The sequence below is a fragment of the Aspergillus stella-maris genome, assembly GCF_047715825.1.
Source record: "Aspergillus stella-maris strain CBS 113639 unplaced genomic scaffold BDV14scaffold_91, whole genome shotgun sequence".
Taxonomy (NCBI): Eukaryota; Fungi; Ascomycota; class Eurotiomycetes; order Eurotiales; family Aspergillaceae; genus Aspergillus; species Aspergillus stella-maris.
In genome coordinates, this window is record NW_027396885.1 from 39236 (window position 1) to 53302 (window position 14067).

Here is a 14067-nt window from a genome sequence, read left to right on the forward strand (position 1 = left end):
ACGTCGTCAAACCACCAGCCAGCAGTGAGCCCGTCTTCTCCCCCTCCTCTCGCCTCCCCTCCACCACTACCGTTTCAATTGCTGTCTAGCAGTTGTGGGCTTTTTACTATCCTCCTATTTGTCTTTTCACATATGCGATAATGCTGTCGCGGTCCGCCGTCAGTCGAAATGCGCCCCGTGCGCTCAAGAGTGCCAGCCGTCGGGGCATGGCCTCTGCCGCTACTCCAGGCCTCCAGTACGACGTGTCTGAGTCTGCTGGTGTGAAGGTTGCCAACCGGGAACCCGTTGGTGTTACTGGTACTCTCGCCCTGGTTGCGAAGGCCGGTACCCGCTACCAGCCTTTCCCTGGCTTCTCCGATGCTCTCGAGCTCTTCGCTTTCCAGGTTCGTTATCGCCTCAATTGCTCTCCAAAGCTTTTATATACTTTGTCCTTGACGCGCACTGACTGCTTGCTTCGCCAATTGATAGTCTACACTCAAGCGTTCGGCTCTGCGGATCACTCGGGAGGTCGAGCTTCTCGGTGGTGAATTCTCCTCAACACATTCCCGTGAGAACGTTGTTCTCAAGACCAAGTTCCTTGCGAACGACCTTCCATACTTCGTCGAGCTTCTGGCCGAAGTTGCTTCCCAGACGAAATATCCCGGTGAGTCCTATATAGTGACGAAATAGACAGTGAAAAGTTGGCATATTTAACAGATCTGGTTTTTATAGGCTACGAGCTCAACGAAATTGTCGCCAAGCTCCTGAAGCTCCGTCAGATTGCTATCGCCAAGGACGCTGAGGCCATTGCCGTCGATGCTGTTCACGGTGTTGCCTTCCACCAGGGTCTCGGCGAGAGCATCACCCCCAACGCCCACGTCCCCTACGAGAAGTACCTCTCCGCCGAGGCTATTGCCGAGTTCGCCAAAAGCGCCTACGCCAAGTCCAACATTTCCCTCGTCGGTAGCGGTGTCAACTCCTCGGAGCTCTCGCGATGGGCTGGTGAATTCTTCAAGGACCTCCCCAGTGCCGGCACCTCCGGCCAATACCAGACCAAGGCCAACTCTGCTACCACTTACTACGGTGGTGAGCAGCGTATCTCCACCAAGGCCGGCAATTCCGTCGTGATTGCTTTCCCTGGCTCTGGCGCTTTCGGCACCGCAGCCTACAAGCCCGCTGCTTCCGTCCTCGCTGCCCTCCTCGGCGGTGAGTCCTCTATCAAGTGGACCCCCGGCTTCTCTCTCCTCGGCCAGGCTACCCAGGGCTTCAACCAGCTCCGCGTCTCTACCAAGAACCTCGTCTACTCTGACGCTGGTCTTCTTGCCGTCGCTCTCACAGGTAACGCCGGTCAGGTCGCGTCTGCCAGCAAGAGCGTCGCCGATGTCCTCAAGAAGGCTGCTGCTGGCGAGATCCCCGCCGACGAGATCAAGAAGGCCACCGCTCTCGCCAAGTTCCGCGCTCTCGAGTCCGCCCAGACTCTCGAGACTGGTCTTGAGATCACCGGCTCCGCCCTCATCAACGGTGCCAAGCCCTACCAGATCGGCGATGTCGCCCAGGCCGTCGACAGCGTCACCGAGGCTCAGGTCAAGGATGTACGTACCCTTAACTCCAACAAGAAAAACATAGCTAACATTTCCCAGGCCGCCAAGTCCCTCCTCTCCGGCAAGGCCTCCGTCGCCTCCGTCGGTGACCTCTCCCAGCTCCCCTACGCCTCCGACCTGGGCCTGACCGTCTAAACACCCTCACACGCCCAACCACGATGATCCTCAAACACAATGTACACAATACATGCTAGACTGTCCCGGGACAAAAGAAACACAAAAGCTTGAGCGCCAAAGCCGAACATTTCATGTGTCTAGATAAATTTCCGCTGATATCTTTCCTTGTCTTTTTTTTTCCTCATGTTTTCCTCTCGCACTTTTGAGATAGTTGTTGTGGTTGTAGCTGTGTGACTGTAATACAATCCAAGCTCTGCATTCCTACTGTTCTTTTACTCCTGAGTAATTGTGAAACGCTGTAGACTAGCAATGGACGATTGGGGCTTCGGGTAGCTTATCACTTATGGGAGGCTACAAGAGATTGAACCCCTGGTAGCATCAATTATCCACTCATGCGTGGTCAAGATGGTTGCTAATTGCCGCTGCGGAGTTTGTGCACCTGGCCAGATACAGATAAATCCAGCCCGATTTACAAGTATTGTTAGTCAAGAGACTTAGAAAGCAAGAATATTTTTAGAATATTAAAATATTTTTCTCTATTCCCGAGCATTACATATAATATAACATAGATCAAACCCGCTACAATACTCGAAGCCAGTCGAGATCGAACACACAACTCACAAGCCATGCCGACACCCATGTCTGACCATAAATCGAAGATCCTGCATAGTAGAAGGGTATTTCAAACCTCCTCTAGTGCTTTGCGGTGACTTTGTCGCCAGTCAGTTTTTCGACTGCCTCTTTGGCCCTATCCGGTGAAACGGAGACCCACAGGTTAGCCTTGTTGCGTGCCTCAGGATATCACATGCAATGGGGAGGAAGTTGGGCAATCGAGTTTCCACAATCGCAAAGATGGGACGAAGACTTACATGTCACCAAGAGCCACCATGCAGACGGTCTGCCAGATACCCAGACCGATTCTGGGGGCTACACCACGGTACAAACCCTTGATACCGTTGCTGTCGTAAATGTACTTGAAGGCTTTGCCAACAGTGAGGTTCTTAGGACGGTTAGGGTCCTCAGTCTTGCTTTGCATCTCAACACGGATAACTTCAATAGGCTGGTTCCAGGCCGAGAGACCACCACCAAGAGCAGATGCAATGACCTTTTCGACACCACCGAGCTTCTGACTGTCGTCCTTCCCGGTCACCTTGCGGATAGCCTGCTCCGCCAATCGAGAAAGACCGAAGCGAGAACCCCAATTGGTGGTCTGGCGAATGGCAACCGCGTTGACACCACGATTGATACCCCGAATACCTTCCTTGCGGTAAATGTCCATGAATGTAGCAAAAGTGCTGGGGGGCTTGACACCCTGGGCAGCCATCTTGTGTTTTGTGATCTCGACAGTCTTCATGCAGGTACAGAAGCCCATTGTAGCATAAGCCTGAGCAACACCACCGGTCATACCTCCGGTGATACCAGCAAGGAAATCGGGTGCTCCGAGCACCTTGGCACGGAACTCCGCCTCCGATGCGACGAACAGGAGGACAGCGCCTTTCGTAGAGGCCTCAATCCAGGCCCACGGAATGAGACCTTGGTAGTCTAGACAAGAATCACGCATTAGTCTCTGAGAGCCGTACCCACCCCATACTTCGGAGATATGCGGGTTGCGGGATTCACTTACAACCGAGGATCCCGCCACGACCCCATATCCGACCCATAGCGCCAGCGAAGCTATCGCCCCGGTTTGCGGCCATGGTTGTCTTGATCACTTCCAGCGGCTAGACAAGGGCTGTTAGTAAGGCTAAGCCAAGTTTTGTTTTTCATCTAAAGTATGCTGTACCTGTCCCAAAGTAGTGACCCTGGCCGTGTTGTCAGCAATGGTTTCTTAAAAACTGCATGTGGTGCCAAGTACTTACTCAAACATGTTCAAACCAGCGCCGACTGTAGACAGTACATCAGAATTTAGAACATCACTCAGCAAAAACGGGTACACATACGCAACAAGTTGCTGAACTTGACGGGCTTCTTCTCGAGCTTGGGGGCAGTGCCCAACTCTTCCGCAGCTGTAGACATCTCTGATTTGGGGGGAGCACTGAAAGGGGCCCTGACCAAGGGATGTAGGGGGGCTTCGTCGCGTAATGGATCACGAGAAAATGGATGCTGCGAGCGACCAGAACACGATTGTTCAGTCGAATGCGATAGGCGTGTTGGACGGGATGTTCGACGTCGGTCGGAGAGCAATGACCTTGGACAGGGACAGGGGTAGAGGAAGTTGAAGGAAGAAGGAGCAAGGGAAGTTGGATGCAGAAATAAGAGAACGGAAAAAGCAACAGGTGGGACGGAGACTTTTGCCAGCTGACTCTTCTAGTAGCGATCCTCTAACAACAGGGATTGTAAGTACACAGTAGCTCCTGTCACCTTGGGGAGTTGGGACGACAACAGTCCGGCGGATGCCTGAGGCCACAGCAAAGCTCGGAAGCTGCCCGCCAGCAACGGATTATGCCCAATCACAGGGCCCGCTCGGAGAGCTAGCCCCGATCCGGGGAGCTAACGGACAGATCTCCGCTAGTCCTATCTGGCCGGGCGGTGTATGGAATTACCATCCTCGGGCCACCAGTTGGGGGCGGAGGAAATCGGGCGCCCCAACGGAAAGCCGTTGAGCTGAATGCCAGGCACTGCTCCCAATCCCGGACAATATTTCTACCGGTAACAACAGCTTGAAGCAGGGATGTTGAAGTTGTACTATTATACTGTAGTAGTGTATGCGGTATACAGAGTGAACGGTTCAACCTGTTATCCGAGGCTGTCAATATATGGCGCAGAAGCTGTTGAATCACCCACGATTACTACTGGATGGCCACTGATTCTTCGCTATTCGGTCTCCGAAGACCAGCCTAAATCCGTGGTATCCGGAAATTTACTTTCAGCTCGGAAAAGAGTCGTAAGAAATAAGATCCTTCTCGGAACTACTTTGAAAGCCGATCTTTAAATCAATGAATGACGAGGAATGGAAGTGTTGTTACAAGGCCTGCTCGAACAAGTGCTATCATACATTAATCGAACTAACCCCAACACTTGGTATGTCCCAGTCTATGAAGACGTCAGATAAATAATACAAAAAATGGCTGTGTTGTTAATCATAACAGGATATATTTTCCCCCAAAATCTTAATATCGCTCAAAAAATTTAGAGCTTAGCGCCGACAAGCTTAGCGAAAGCCTCAGTGCTGAAACTCTTAGGACGCTCAATAGGAGCACCGAGAGCACGGTCAATGATGAGCTGAGGAAGAACACCGAGGGCACGGGAGACACCGAAGAGGACGGTGTAGTAGTTGGCCTCGGTCAGGCCGTAGTACTGGAGAAGGACACCAGAGTGCTGAACGGAGTCAGTCTTGGGAATCAAAAACAAGTGCCGGGTTACTTACAGCATCAACGTTGGGGAAGGGGTTCTTGGTCTTGCCGTGCTCAGTCAGGACACCGGGGGCAATCTTGTAGACCTGGCTGACCAAGTTGAACATGGGGTCATCGGGCAGCTTGCGGAGAGCGAACTCGCGCTGGGACATGTAGCGGGGGTCGGTCTTGCGGAGGACGGCGTGACCGTAGCCAGGAACGACACGTCCAGAGTTAAGGGTGGACCAGAGGTAGTCCTTGATGGACTGGTCACTGAGGTCGTTGCCGATGGCCTTCTTCATCTCGGTAAGCCAGTTAAGGACTTCCTGGTTGGCCAATCCGTGAAGGGGACCAGCGAGACCGTTGAGACCAGCAGACAGAGAGAGCATGGGGGAGCTCAGAGCGCTACCAACAAGGTGGGTGGTGTGGGCACTGACGTTACCACCCTCGTGGTCGGAGTGGATGGTGAGGTACAGGCGCATCAGCTCAACGAAGTCCTTGTTGTCAGCGAAGCCGAGCTGGTTGGCCAAGTTGTACGAGTAGTCCTTGTCCTTCTGGATAGGAGCAACCTTGCCGTCCTTGAAGACGTTGCGGTAGATCTTGGCGGCAATGGTGGGAAGCTTAGCAATGAGGTCCATGGAGTCCTCGAAGGTGTAGTGCCAGTACTCCTTCTTGTTGATACCCTTGGCGTAGGCCTTAGCGAAAGCAGACTCGTGCTCAAGAGCAGTGACGGCAAGAGAGAACTGAGCCATGGGGTGGAGGGTGCTGGGGCAGCGGTCGATAAGCTCCTCAATGAACTTGGGGAGGTCGGAGCGAGCAGCCCACTCAGCAGACAAGTCACGGACCTGCTGCTCCGAGGGAACCTCACCGGTCAGGAGAAGCCAGAAGAGACCTGATCAATGTCAACTGTGCTCTCATGCACTGCCTTGTGTCAAGGGTTCTTACCTTCGGGCAGAGGCTCCTCACCACCGGGGGCCTTGGGGAGAAGCTTCTGGCACTCGGGAATCTGCGGAGGTCGTTAGGAAGGACTCGCGCAATGGAAGTCAAGTAGGTATTTCTTACGGTAAGACCACGGAAGCGGATACCCTCCTCAGAGTCGAGGACAGAACCCTAAAAAAGTTAGCCAGTGTCGTCGTGTTTCGCGATTTCCCGCTCTGCTTACCTCCCAGACGAGGCACTTCACGCCACGGGCACCACCATAGGCCTGGTCAAGGGTGAGCTCGCCAATGACCTTGCTGCCGTGCTCCCTATAGACAGAAAACATCCTCGTTAGCGACTGTTGTTTGAGCAAATCGTGGGGATCAGAGGCGTGCGCACTTGCGGAGCTTCTTGACCTTCTCGAGCTCGCCGGGAAGCTTGTCGGCGAAGGTCTCCTTGAGAGACTATATGGTTACAAAGACAGTTAGCAACAGACGCGTGGCAAAAATCCGGGGAAAGCATGGTGAACAAACCTTAGTCTTGCCGGTAGAGTAGCAGCGCAGGCCGTTGAGGACAGCGGACTGAACAGCCGGCTTGCCAGCAAGAGAGCTGGAGCGGAGGGCAGAGGCACCGAGTCTAAGTGTGGAAGCCATGTCGAATCAAACAACTAAGAAATGGAGTTGATTGATATGTGTGAGGAGATGGAGAGGAGATGAGGCGGAAGATAGGGAGAAGAGAGAGAAGAAGTTCAGGTTTCGGGAGAACCTGAAAGCTGTTTTCGGTCCCCATCCTCATTTTTTCCTTCTGGCCGTAACAAGGACACCCGGTATTATAGCGTACAGTACCCACAATATGCAGGCATCTCAGTGGGGAGATAGCGTATGGTACGGTCACGCTGTTTCTATGGGGCCGGTCTCCCGAGTGCCCACCACAACAGCACTCGGCGAGCTGCTGCCGCCTGCGTCTCATCTTAGTCTCAGTCTTACCCGCAAGCTTCCGTCATCGCACAGGGCGGAGTCCGGAGTACTGGACGAGGTCTACTGTGTAGGTCTCAGCATGCCATGAGGCCGGACGGTTCTTTATTTACAAAGGTTCGGATACGTATACTGCAGCTGGACAACAAGGGCTAGACGAAATGGGGCTTTCATACAGTTTAGCATCTTACATTTAGGAGCTCTTCCCATGTTGACACATTTCAGCTCCCATCCATGGGACATGGCTAGTGACGTCGGTAAGTAGCGACCCTGCTGGTCCGTGGTTTGCCTCGGCAGATTCAAGCTGTGGGCTTAGCATGAAAAGGTGTCACAAACCCCAAAATATCATTCAAGTAGGCCAGCAGTGTTTTCAAGGCATTGATTGGTTGTCTATTCAGGATGACTGGAGGAATGTATTGAAAGTTGTGACAGTTGATGGTTCTTGACCTTGTAGGCTTGTAGATAACGCTGATCCATTCTTTGTTGAGATTCCCATGGGCCCCATTTGGTTCACCGAAGACAAAACTTGAAGTGAGTGAGCCACTTGATGTCGGAACATGGGTTCTTTCCCTGTCCTTGGGTGCCCGGTCTGCACAGTCTTAGTCAGCATTATAAGTATTTAGCCTAGCTCGGAGGTGCATCCCCACCTCCTAATACCAGACTCCTTCCTATTTCCCACACTTGAGCCACATCACGTGACTAACAGCATGTGCTGTGGGAGCATACTGTCATCCAGTACCGCCTGCCTCTAGGGACTCGATCTCGCTTAGTCATTACCTAGTAAGCCTAGATATCTTAGTTAACTTAGGCGGTCGTACCGGCCACCCAGTGATAGAGAGTCTCCATCGCTTCCCACATGTGCCACTAATCACGTGCCAGTCATTCATGGGACATGAAACTGACTAAGCTGGGCAGTTCTACCTTTTCCTCTTTCAGCCTGGTGGCTTTGAGTTTTCCCTCACATGACTTTGACGGCCAATGAACTTTTCATTCACTCGCCATCTGCCCCTGCCTTCCTTTCAACCTTCCTTCATCATAAATTCGCCCACCTCCAACCTTTCCGTCGTAATTTCATCATCTTCTCTTCTTTTTCTCGCTCTCTACGTTCTCGACTTAGGTCGTGCGCTGTACAAGTACTTTTTGACGAGCTGAACAGGCCTTAGACGCGATCGCTGTGTTGCAGCTGTAGGCCAAAGGCCCCTGGCCGTAGTGAGACGACGCGACCAGAACTCAGCATAGGCTATTCTCAGCACTTAGGTTGAGACGCCGCGATACGAAGCTCTTTCTTTGCAACTTAAAGCATACAATCCCCTCTTGTTTGCTGGATCTCCCAGTAGAAGCGAGTCATCCGCAATCTGCTGCATTTTGAGTCAACTGCTGCGGCTTTGGGCGCGCGGTAGTGTCAACGCGTACAGCGCATCCACCACCTCACGTATTGAATTGCGTCTTTTCCCAACAAACATATCCGATCATGTCATCCGCAGTAGCAGAACTGGACAACTACCTCCAGTCTATGCTGGCTTTGAAGGCCCCGGGCGTATCAGGCTCTAAAATCAACAGTATCACATCGCTCTGTACTGCCAATGTTCAGGTACGTTCCATTCTCACCCCATTCGGTGTGGGAACTTTGAGGCTAATATCGTTTCTCAACCTTGCAGAACGAATCCGTCCTTATCCAGAAAATCTACACACATTTCAAGAAAGCACCAGGCACACACAAGTTGGGCGTACTCTATGTCGTAGACTCAGTAACTCGACAATGGGTAGATGCAGCACGCAAGGCAGGGCAGCCGGCTGGTAGCGCTGCTCCTGACGGCACCTTCGCCGCTGGTGTTAACAGGGTGACCGAGCTGTTACCTGTCTTGATGACTGATATCATAAGCAATGCGCCAGAAGATCAAAAGGTACGCTTTAGATGCATATATGCAAATTCTCCCATCCCCACTGGATTTGCGGGCATATAAGGCCAATAAGACGCGATGATCTGCTTGTTCTCGCGCTGCCGACTATAAGACATTGTTCTACGTATATCCCGCGATACATCCATTCCCCCCAAATCTGCATAGAAAATGCATTTTCTAGCAACATTCCTCCATTCATCGGTGTCGAATAGTATAACTCACGTATATTCCCCGTTTGCATAGGAAAAAATCAAGAAGCTGGTCGACATTTGGGAGCGTGGTTACACCTTTCCCGCCCCTATGCTGGCATCCTTCAAACAGAAACTCAATGCACCTGCAACAAACAGTAAGCAGCTTTTCCCTTCTATGTGACAACTAGCAGTGCTTGTATTACTGCCAACTTGTTCGAACGAGCCAAACAAACAAAATATCTAACCTTCTCTTTTAAGTTGAATCTACCACCCCAGAGGGGTCTCCAGCTCCAAACCATGCTCTTCTCGGAGGCGCACAACAACAACCAGCAGCAGCCATCGGTGCAGCGGCTCCTGCAGCCCAGCCAGCGCCAGACACTTCCAGTATCTTGAAGGCCTTGGCAGATATGGCCAAGCAGAACACGGGTGCTCCAGCAGCACCAGCGGCGCCCGCGCCTGTCAATCCTCTTAGTGCACTAGGCCAGCAGAGTACTGTCCCGCAGCCCACGTCTTCATCCGTAGACCAGGCTTTACAATCACAGGCTGGACAAGCTGGCGTAAACCCTTATGGGGCTGTTGCCACCCCCTTTGCGGCTCTAGGAAACCTGGCGCAAAACCCAGCGCTGGTCCCACCCCAGAGCCAGAGCCATACACCGACTCCATTGACAGCTGCTCAAAATCCTTTAGCTGCACTTCTGCCGCCGGCTACTGCAGCGCCACCCCAACCACCCAGCATGACTCCTGATGCGCTGCAGCAGCAGCTCCAGCTTCTCCAGATGCTGGCGGCGCAGGGCATCCCGCAAGATCAGTGGGCCACGGCACTTCAGATCCTCACCCTTTCCAATCCTGCTGGCGTAGCAAACCACAATGCTAGTCAAATGCCCGGATTCAACCTTCCTGGCCAGAACGCCAACGCCTGGGGTGGTCATCACGATCCCCAATCACGTGATTTTGGTGACCGCGATCGAGACCGTGATTACATGCGCTCTCCTCCTGGTGGATATCGTCGACGCTCTCGTTCCCCCGGCTGGGACAGACGCCGCGATGTCTCGCCTCCACGCCGTCGCGATAGCCCTGTCTACGGAGAGTACCATGGTGATTCTCCTGGCCGCAGGGGTGCTGATCCACGCGGCCGCCGAGGCAACGACTACCGTCAACGCAGTCCTCCCGGTCGTAGACGCCGTTCTCCATCTCCTCGAAAGGATCCAGCGCTCCCTCCTCCCGGACCAAAGCTCATTGAGTGGGACTACTCTATTGGCCAAGGCAACATCAAAGTCCTCAGTCGTACCCTTTTTGTTGGTGGTGTAACGTGAGTAATATCTTGTGACCAACCGTACTTATTGATCCCTAACTTGAATTTAGTTCGTCCGAAGCGCACTTGCGCTCTCTTTTCTCTAAGTTTGGTATTGTCCAAACTTGTATCGTAAACACCGACAAGCGCCACGCCTTCATCAAGATGGTTAGTCGTCAGGATGCCATCAGTGCACGAGAAGGAATGGAGTCGTATAAAACCGGAGACATGCAGCTCAGGGTAAGTGTTCTAGATGAGGGTGGCGAGCATCATTTACTAACTTATTCTTCAGACGCGCTGGGGCGTTGGTTTCGGACCCCGTGACTGCAGTGACTACCAGACAGGTATCAGTGTGATTCCTATCGAGCGATTGACAGAGGCCGATCGAAAGTGGATGCTCACTGCGGAATACGGTGGCACTGGAGGAAGACAAATCGAGTCGGGCATGATCGTGGAAGAGCCAGATATCGAGATTGGCGCCGGTGTCTCATCAAAAGGTTTGTCTATACCACTTTCCCAAACATTTGCTCATTGACTAACTCTCCAATAGCCATCAGTAGACGCATTGCAACCGACACTGGAGGCAAGCGTGGTCCAGTCTCGACTCGCGTATCACATGACCGTCCTCCTCGCCGCGAACGTGAAGGACCACCAATGGGAGACATGTCGAACACCAATAACGTCGGTGTCCCTCCCGCTGTTCCCGGATTCGGTTTCTCTTTCCCCGGCATGCCGATGTTCCCTCCTGGCTTTATGATGGGAGGCGCTCAAGGCGGAGCTGGTGGTGCGCAGCCCCCGCCCCCTGGCCAGTGAGATGGCTAGCCCTGAGTGCTCAGGAATATGATACTTACAAAGGATGACACGTTTCCATTCTACTGTTCGATTCACTTCTTGTCTTGATACCAACCTTTTTTTTCGACAATGCAGAGATCAGGCAGCGATTGCATAGAAACGCATTGTGGCAAAGCTGCTTTCTTTCTTATTTACTCCTCTTTTTTTTTGCTTCCTACTTTCTGCACTCGCGCACTTGTACTTACCTCGAACTTCCTCGTTTTCTTTCAAACCATTTTGTTTGTCCATGGAGCAAATGAATCCGGCGCTTTTTTGAGGCATCGCGTTCTCCAACTTTGACTCTTCGGTTGTTCTCCGCCTCGTCTTCATTATATTCATTCATCTATTCTGTCTCACGGGGTTCAAAAGTCGGGGGTTCATTGATATACCTATCTACATTTCCTTGGGCAGTTGGGGTTGCTCTTGCCGCGTTTCCGTTGGTTCAATTGTATCTGTTTGGTTTGTTCTTTCTCTCTAACTCTTAGGGTTATGGTTATTGTTAAATTCACGGAGTATATCTTTCTTTTGAGAAGTACGAAAATTCTGCTGTATGATACCCCAAGAACGTAGATACATAGTGGTCATTAGAAATGTAACTGTAGTAGTCAGGGTACAGGTATATATGAGTAGGAACATCGTAGAATGACCAGCTGCATTTGACGCCACCATTCTTTATCACTCGTTTATTTTTCTCTGCCGTCTGTCATCGAAGACCTACGCACTGCGGACTACCTTAGAGGCCGTTTCGAAAGATTGCTCGAAGTCGGCGATAATGTCATCGATATGCTCGGTGCCGACGGAGATACGGATGCCATCCGGTGTAACACCAGACTCCAAGCGCTCCTGCTCCGTCAATTGCTCGTGGGTTGTGCTCCAGGGGTGAATTGCGAGGGTCTTGGAGTCTCCGACACTGTGTAGTATTAGCAACGTTTACTGGCATAAGTGGGGTGAAACAGCTTACTTCGCCAGATTGGAAATGAGCTTGAAGTTGTCAACTACTAAGCTTCCTGCGGTTGCCTCGCCTTTAACACCGAAGGATAGCACGCCACCAAAGCCACGCTTGAGGTATTTCGTAGCGATAGCGTGACTAGGGTGTTCCTCCAGACCTAGATAGGAAACCCATTTGACGTTCTCGCTCTTCTTCAGCCAGTTGGCGAGGGCGACGGCGTTGCTGGCGTGGCGTTCGGCGCGAAGACTCAGGGTCTCAAGACCAAGAAGAAGCTGCTGCGCAGCGAAAGGGTTCAGAGCAGAGCCCAAGTCCCGTAGGATTTCGACGCGCACACGGATGGCAAAGGCAATGCTGCCGAATGTCTCCCAGAAGTTCATTCCATGGTAGCCTTCTGATGGCTGCGTGAACTGGGGGAAACGTGCCGCGTTCTTGCCCCAGTCAAACTTGCCCGAGTCGACAACTACACCACCGATGGTTGTACCATGGCCGCCGATCCACTTGGTTGCGCTGTGGACAATGATGTCGGCGCCGTGGTCGATGGGTCGGATGTAGAAGCCTGCTGCGCCGAATGTGTTGTCGACAACAACAGGTACGCCCTTTTCGTGTGCTACTTTGGCAATGGCCTCGAAGTCGGGGACATTGTAACGGGGGTTACCGATTGACTCCACGTAGACGGCCTTAGTGCAGTCGTCAATGGCTGCGGCGATGTCCTCGGCATTGTCTCCCCTCACGAATTTAGTAGTAATCCCGAACCGGGGGAAGAGGACCTTGAACTGGTTGTATGTGCCGCCGTACAAGTTGCTTGTAGATACAATGTTGTCTCCAGCGTGAGCTAGGGCAGATATTGCCATAAACTGGGCAGCTTGACCGGATGATGCAGCAACTGCAGCAGCTCCGCCCTCGAGGGCAGCAATGCGTTTCTCGAAAACGTCGACGGTGGGCTAGAACAAAATATGCTTTAGAATACGGCCTCCGAGAGCAGGGCCTCCGTAACGACTTACATTCATGATTCGGCTGTAAATGTTGCCAAACTCTCTAAGGCCGAATAGGTTGGCGCCATGTTGACTGTTGTTGAATGTGTATGACTATGATATATTAATGTCTTGCACGGATTGATGGCAATCGTGACCTACGGTCGTGGCGTAAATAGGGACAGCGCGAGAATTGGTGGTAGGATCAGGTTCCTGGCTATGCGACAGTCAGCCAGTGCGCCTGTAACCTTCTCAGACTGGCGGAGACTGACCCAGCGTGAAGCTGTATCGTTTCGAATCGTTGTTGCGGAGCTTCAGACATGGTTGCTTTTTACTTTAAATCTTACTTCCTAGGGATCCTGTTGAGTCCTAGAAAGAAGTACAGATTCTTTGAATACGACGGAGCGATGAGGGGTAAAGTATGCGGGGAGAGACGAAGAGCACATCTCCGACGGCCGCAATTGCGTGATCGCGTTCTAACCAAGTCGGCTGCATGTTGGGAAAAAAAACAAAGGAAAGAAGAGCGTAATAGAATTGGATAAAACCGGGTAAAGTGTTCGCAGGTAGCAAAAGCAATGTAAGGACTTGGAATTTCAGGCGTGTGGTTATGCGGAGTATACATCCGGGCTAGTAGTACAAGGGTGCATCAGAGATTCAGGTTATAGATTAGAGAAGCACCTCTCATCAGCTACTCTGGATTCCACTCCAAGGGTTTATGAAATGGATCTACCTAACAGTGGACCTCGTCGCAGAGCCTCGATCTAGGGCGGGTGCCTATGATTTCCACTGCGCATGCGTATTGATTAAATATATTTTGACCCAGTAGCCTTGGGGATAAGTAATCATTGCGATCGGAGTCCAGTAGTACCCGAATGCAGTGTGATCATGGTTCTTGTACCATACAGAGTACACACCCAGATCCTCCATTCAAATCACAAAATCCTTTGGATAACCTCAGGCCCTTGAATGTCGTCATCTCCATCTAGCTGTCCTCGTGTCCAATGCTGCGCGC

The 14067-nt window shown here is 52.1% G+C and overlaps 5 protein-coding genes across 5 annotated transcripts; 2 read left to right on the forward strand and 3 right to left on the reverse strand.

Annotated features, from left to right (window-relative positions):
- Positions 1-20: 20 nt before the first annotated feature.
- Positions 21-2230, forward strand: BDV14DRAFT_183784 (ubiquinol--cytochrome-c reductase subunit 2). Its single transcript, XM_073770421.1, has 4 exons — positions 21-383; positions 469-643; positions 712-1571; positions 1620-2230. The coding sequence occupies exons 1-4, from the start codon at positions 141-143 to the stop codon at positions 1713-1715; spliced, it is 1374 nt and encodes a 457-aa protein (XP_073622841.1). The 5' UTR covers positions 21-140; the 3' UTR covers positions 1716-2230.
- BDV14DRAFT_183795 (putative mitochondrial DNA replication protein (Yhm2)) lies at positions 2231-4030 on the reverse strand. Its single transcript, XM_073770422.1, has 6 exons — positions 3638-4030; positions 3557-3581; positions 3481-3499; positions 3322-3418; positions 2567-3239; positions 2231-2445 (listed from the first exon to the last, which is right to left on the reverse strand). Exons 1-6 carry the CDS (start codon positions 3711-3713, stop codon positions 2391-2393), a joined length of 945 nt encoding a protein of 314 aa, XP_073622842.1. The 5' UTR covers positions 3714-4030; the 3' UTR covers positions 2231-2390.
- A 194-nt stretch (positions 4031-4224) lies between these two features.
- On the reverse strand, positions 4225-6772 carry cit1 (citrate (Si)-synthase CIT1). The gene is made up of 7 exons (XM_073770423.1): positions 6481-6772; positions 6347-6411; positions 6192-6276; positions 6092-6139; positions 5975-6035; positions 5065-5921; positions 4225-5015 (listed from the first exon to the last, which is right to left on the reverse strand). The coding sequence occupies exons 1-7, from the start codon at positions 6598-6600 to the stop codon at positions 4827-4829; spliced, it is 1425 nt and encodes a 474-aa protein (XP_073622843.1). The 5' UTR covers positions 6601-6772; the 3' UTR covers positions 4225-4826.
- Positions 6773-8238: 1466 nt separating this feature from the next.
- BDV14DRAFT_156767 (Nrd1 complex RNA-binding subunit) lies at positions 8239-11176 on the forward strand. Its single transcript, XM_073766670.1, has 7 exons — positions 8239-8512; positions 8580-8825; positions 9066-9168; positions 9272-10322; positions 10376-10544; positions 10597-10801; positions 10855-11176. The coding sequence occupies exons 1-7, from the start codon at positions 8393-8395 to the stop codon at positions 11115-11117; spliced, it is 2157 nt and encodes a 718-aa protein (XP_073622844.1). The 5' UTR covers positions 8239-8392; the 3' UTR covers positions 11118-11176.
- A 498-nt stretch (positions 11177-11674) lies between these two features.
- On the reverse strand, positions 11675-13592 carry BDV14DRAFT_156753 (O-acetylhomoserine aminocarboxypropyltransferase/cysteine synthase family protein). Its single transcript, XM_073766669.1, has 5 exons — positions 13328-13592; positions 13218-13272; positions 13086-13169; positions 12097-13025; positions 11675-12045 (listed from the first exon to the last, which is right to left on the reverse strand). The coding sequence occupies exons 1-5, from the start codon at positions 13375-13377 to the stop codon at positions 11850-11852; spliced, it is 1314 nt and encodes a 437-aa protein (XP_073622845.1). The 5' UTR covers positions 13378-13592; the 3' UTR covers positions 11675-11849.
- Positions 13593-14067: the final 475 nt, after the last annotated feature.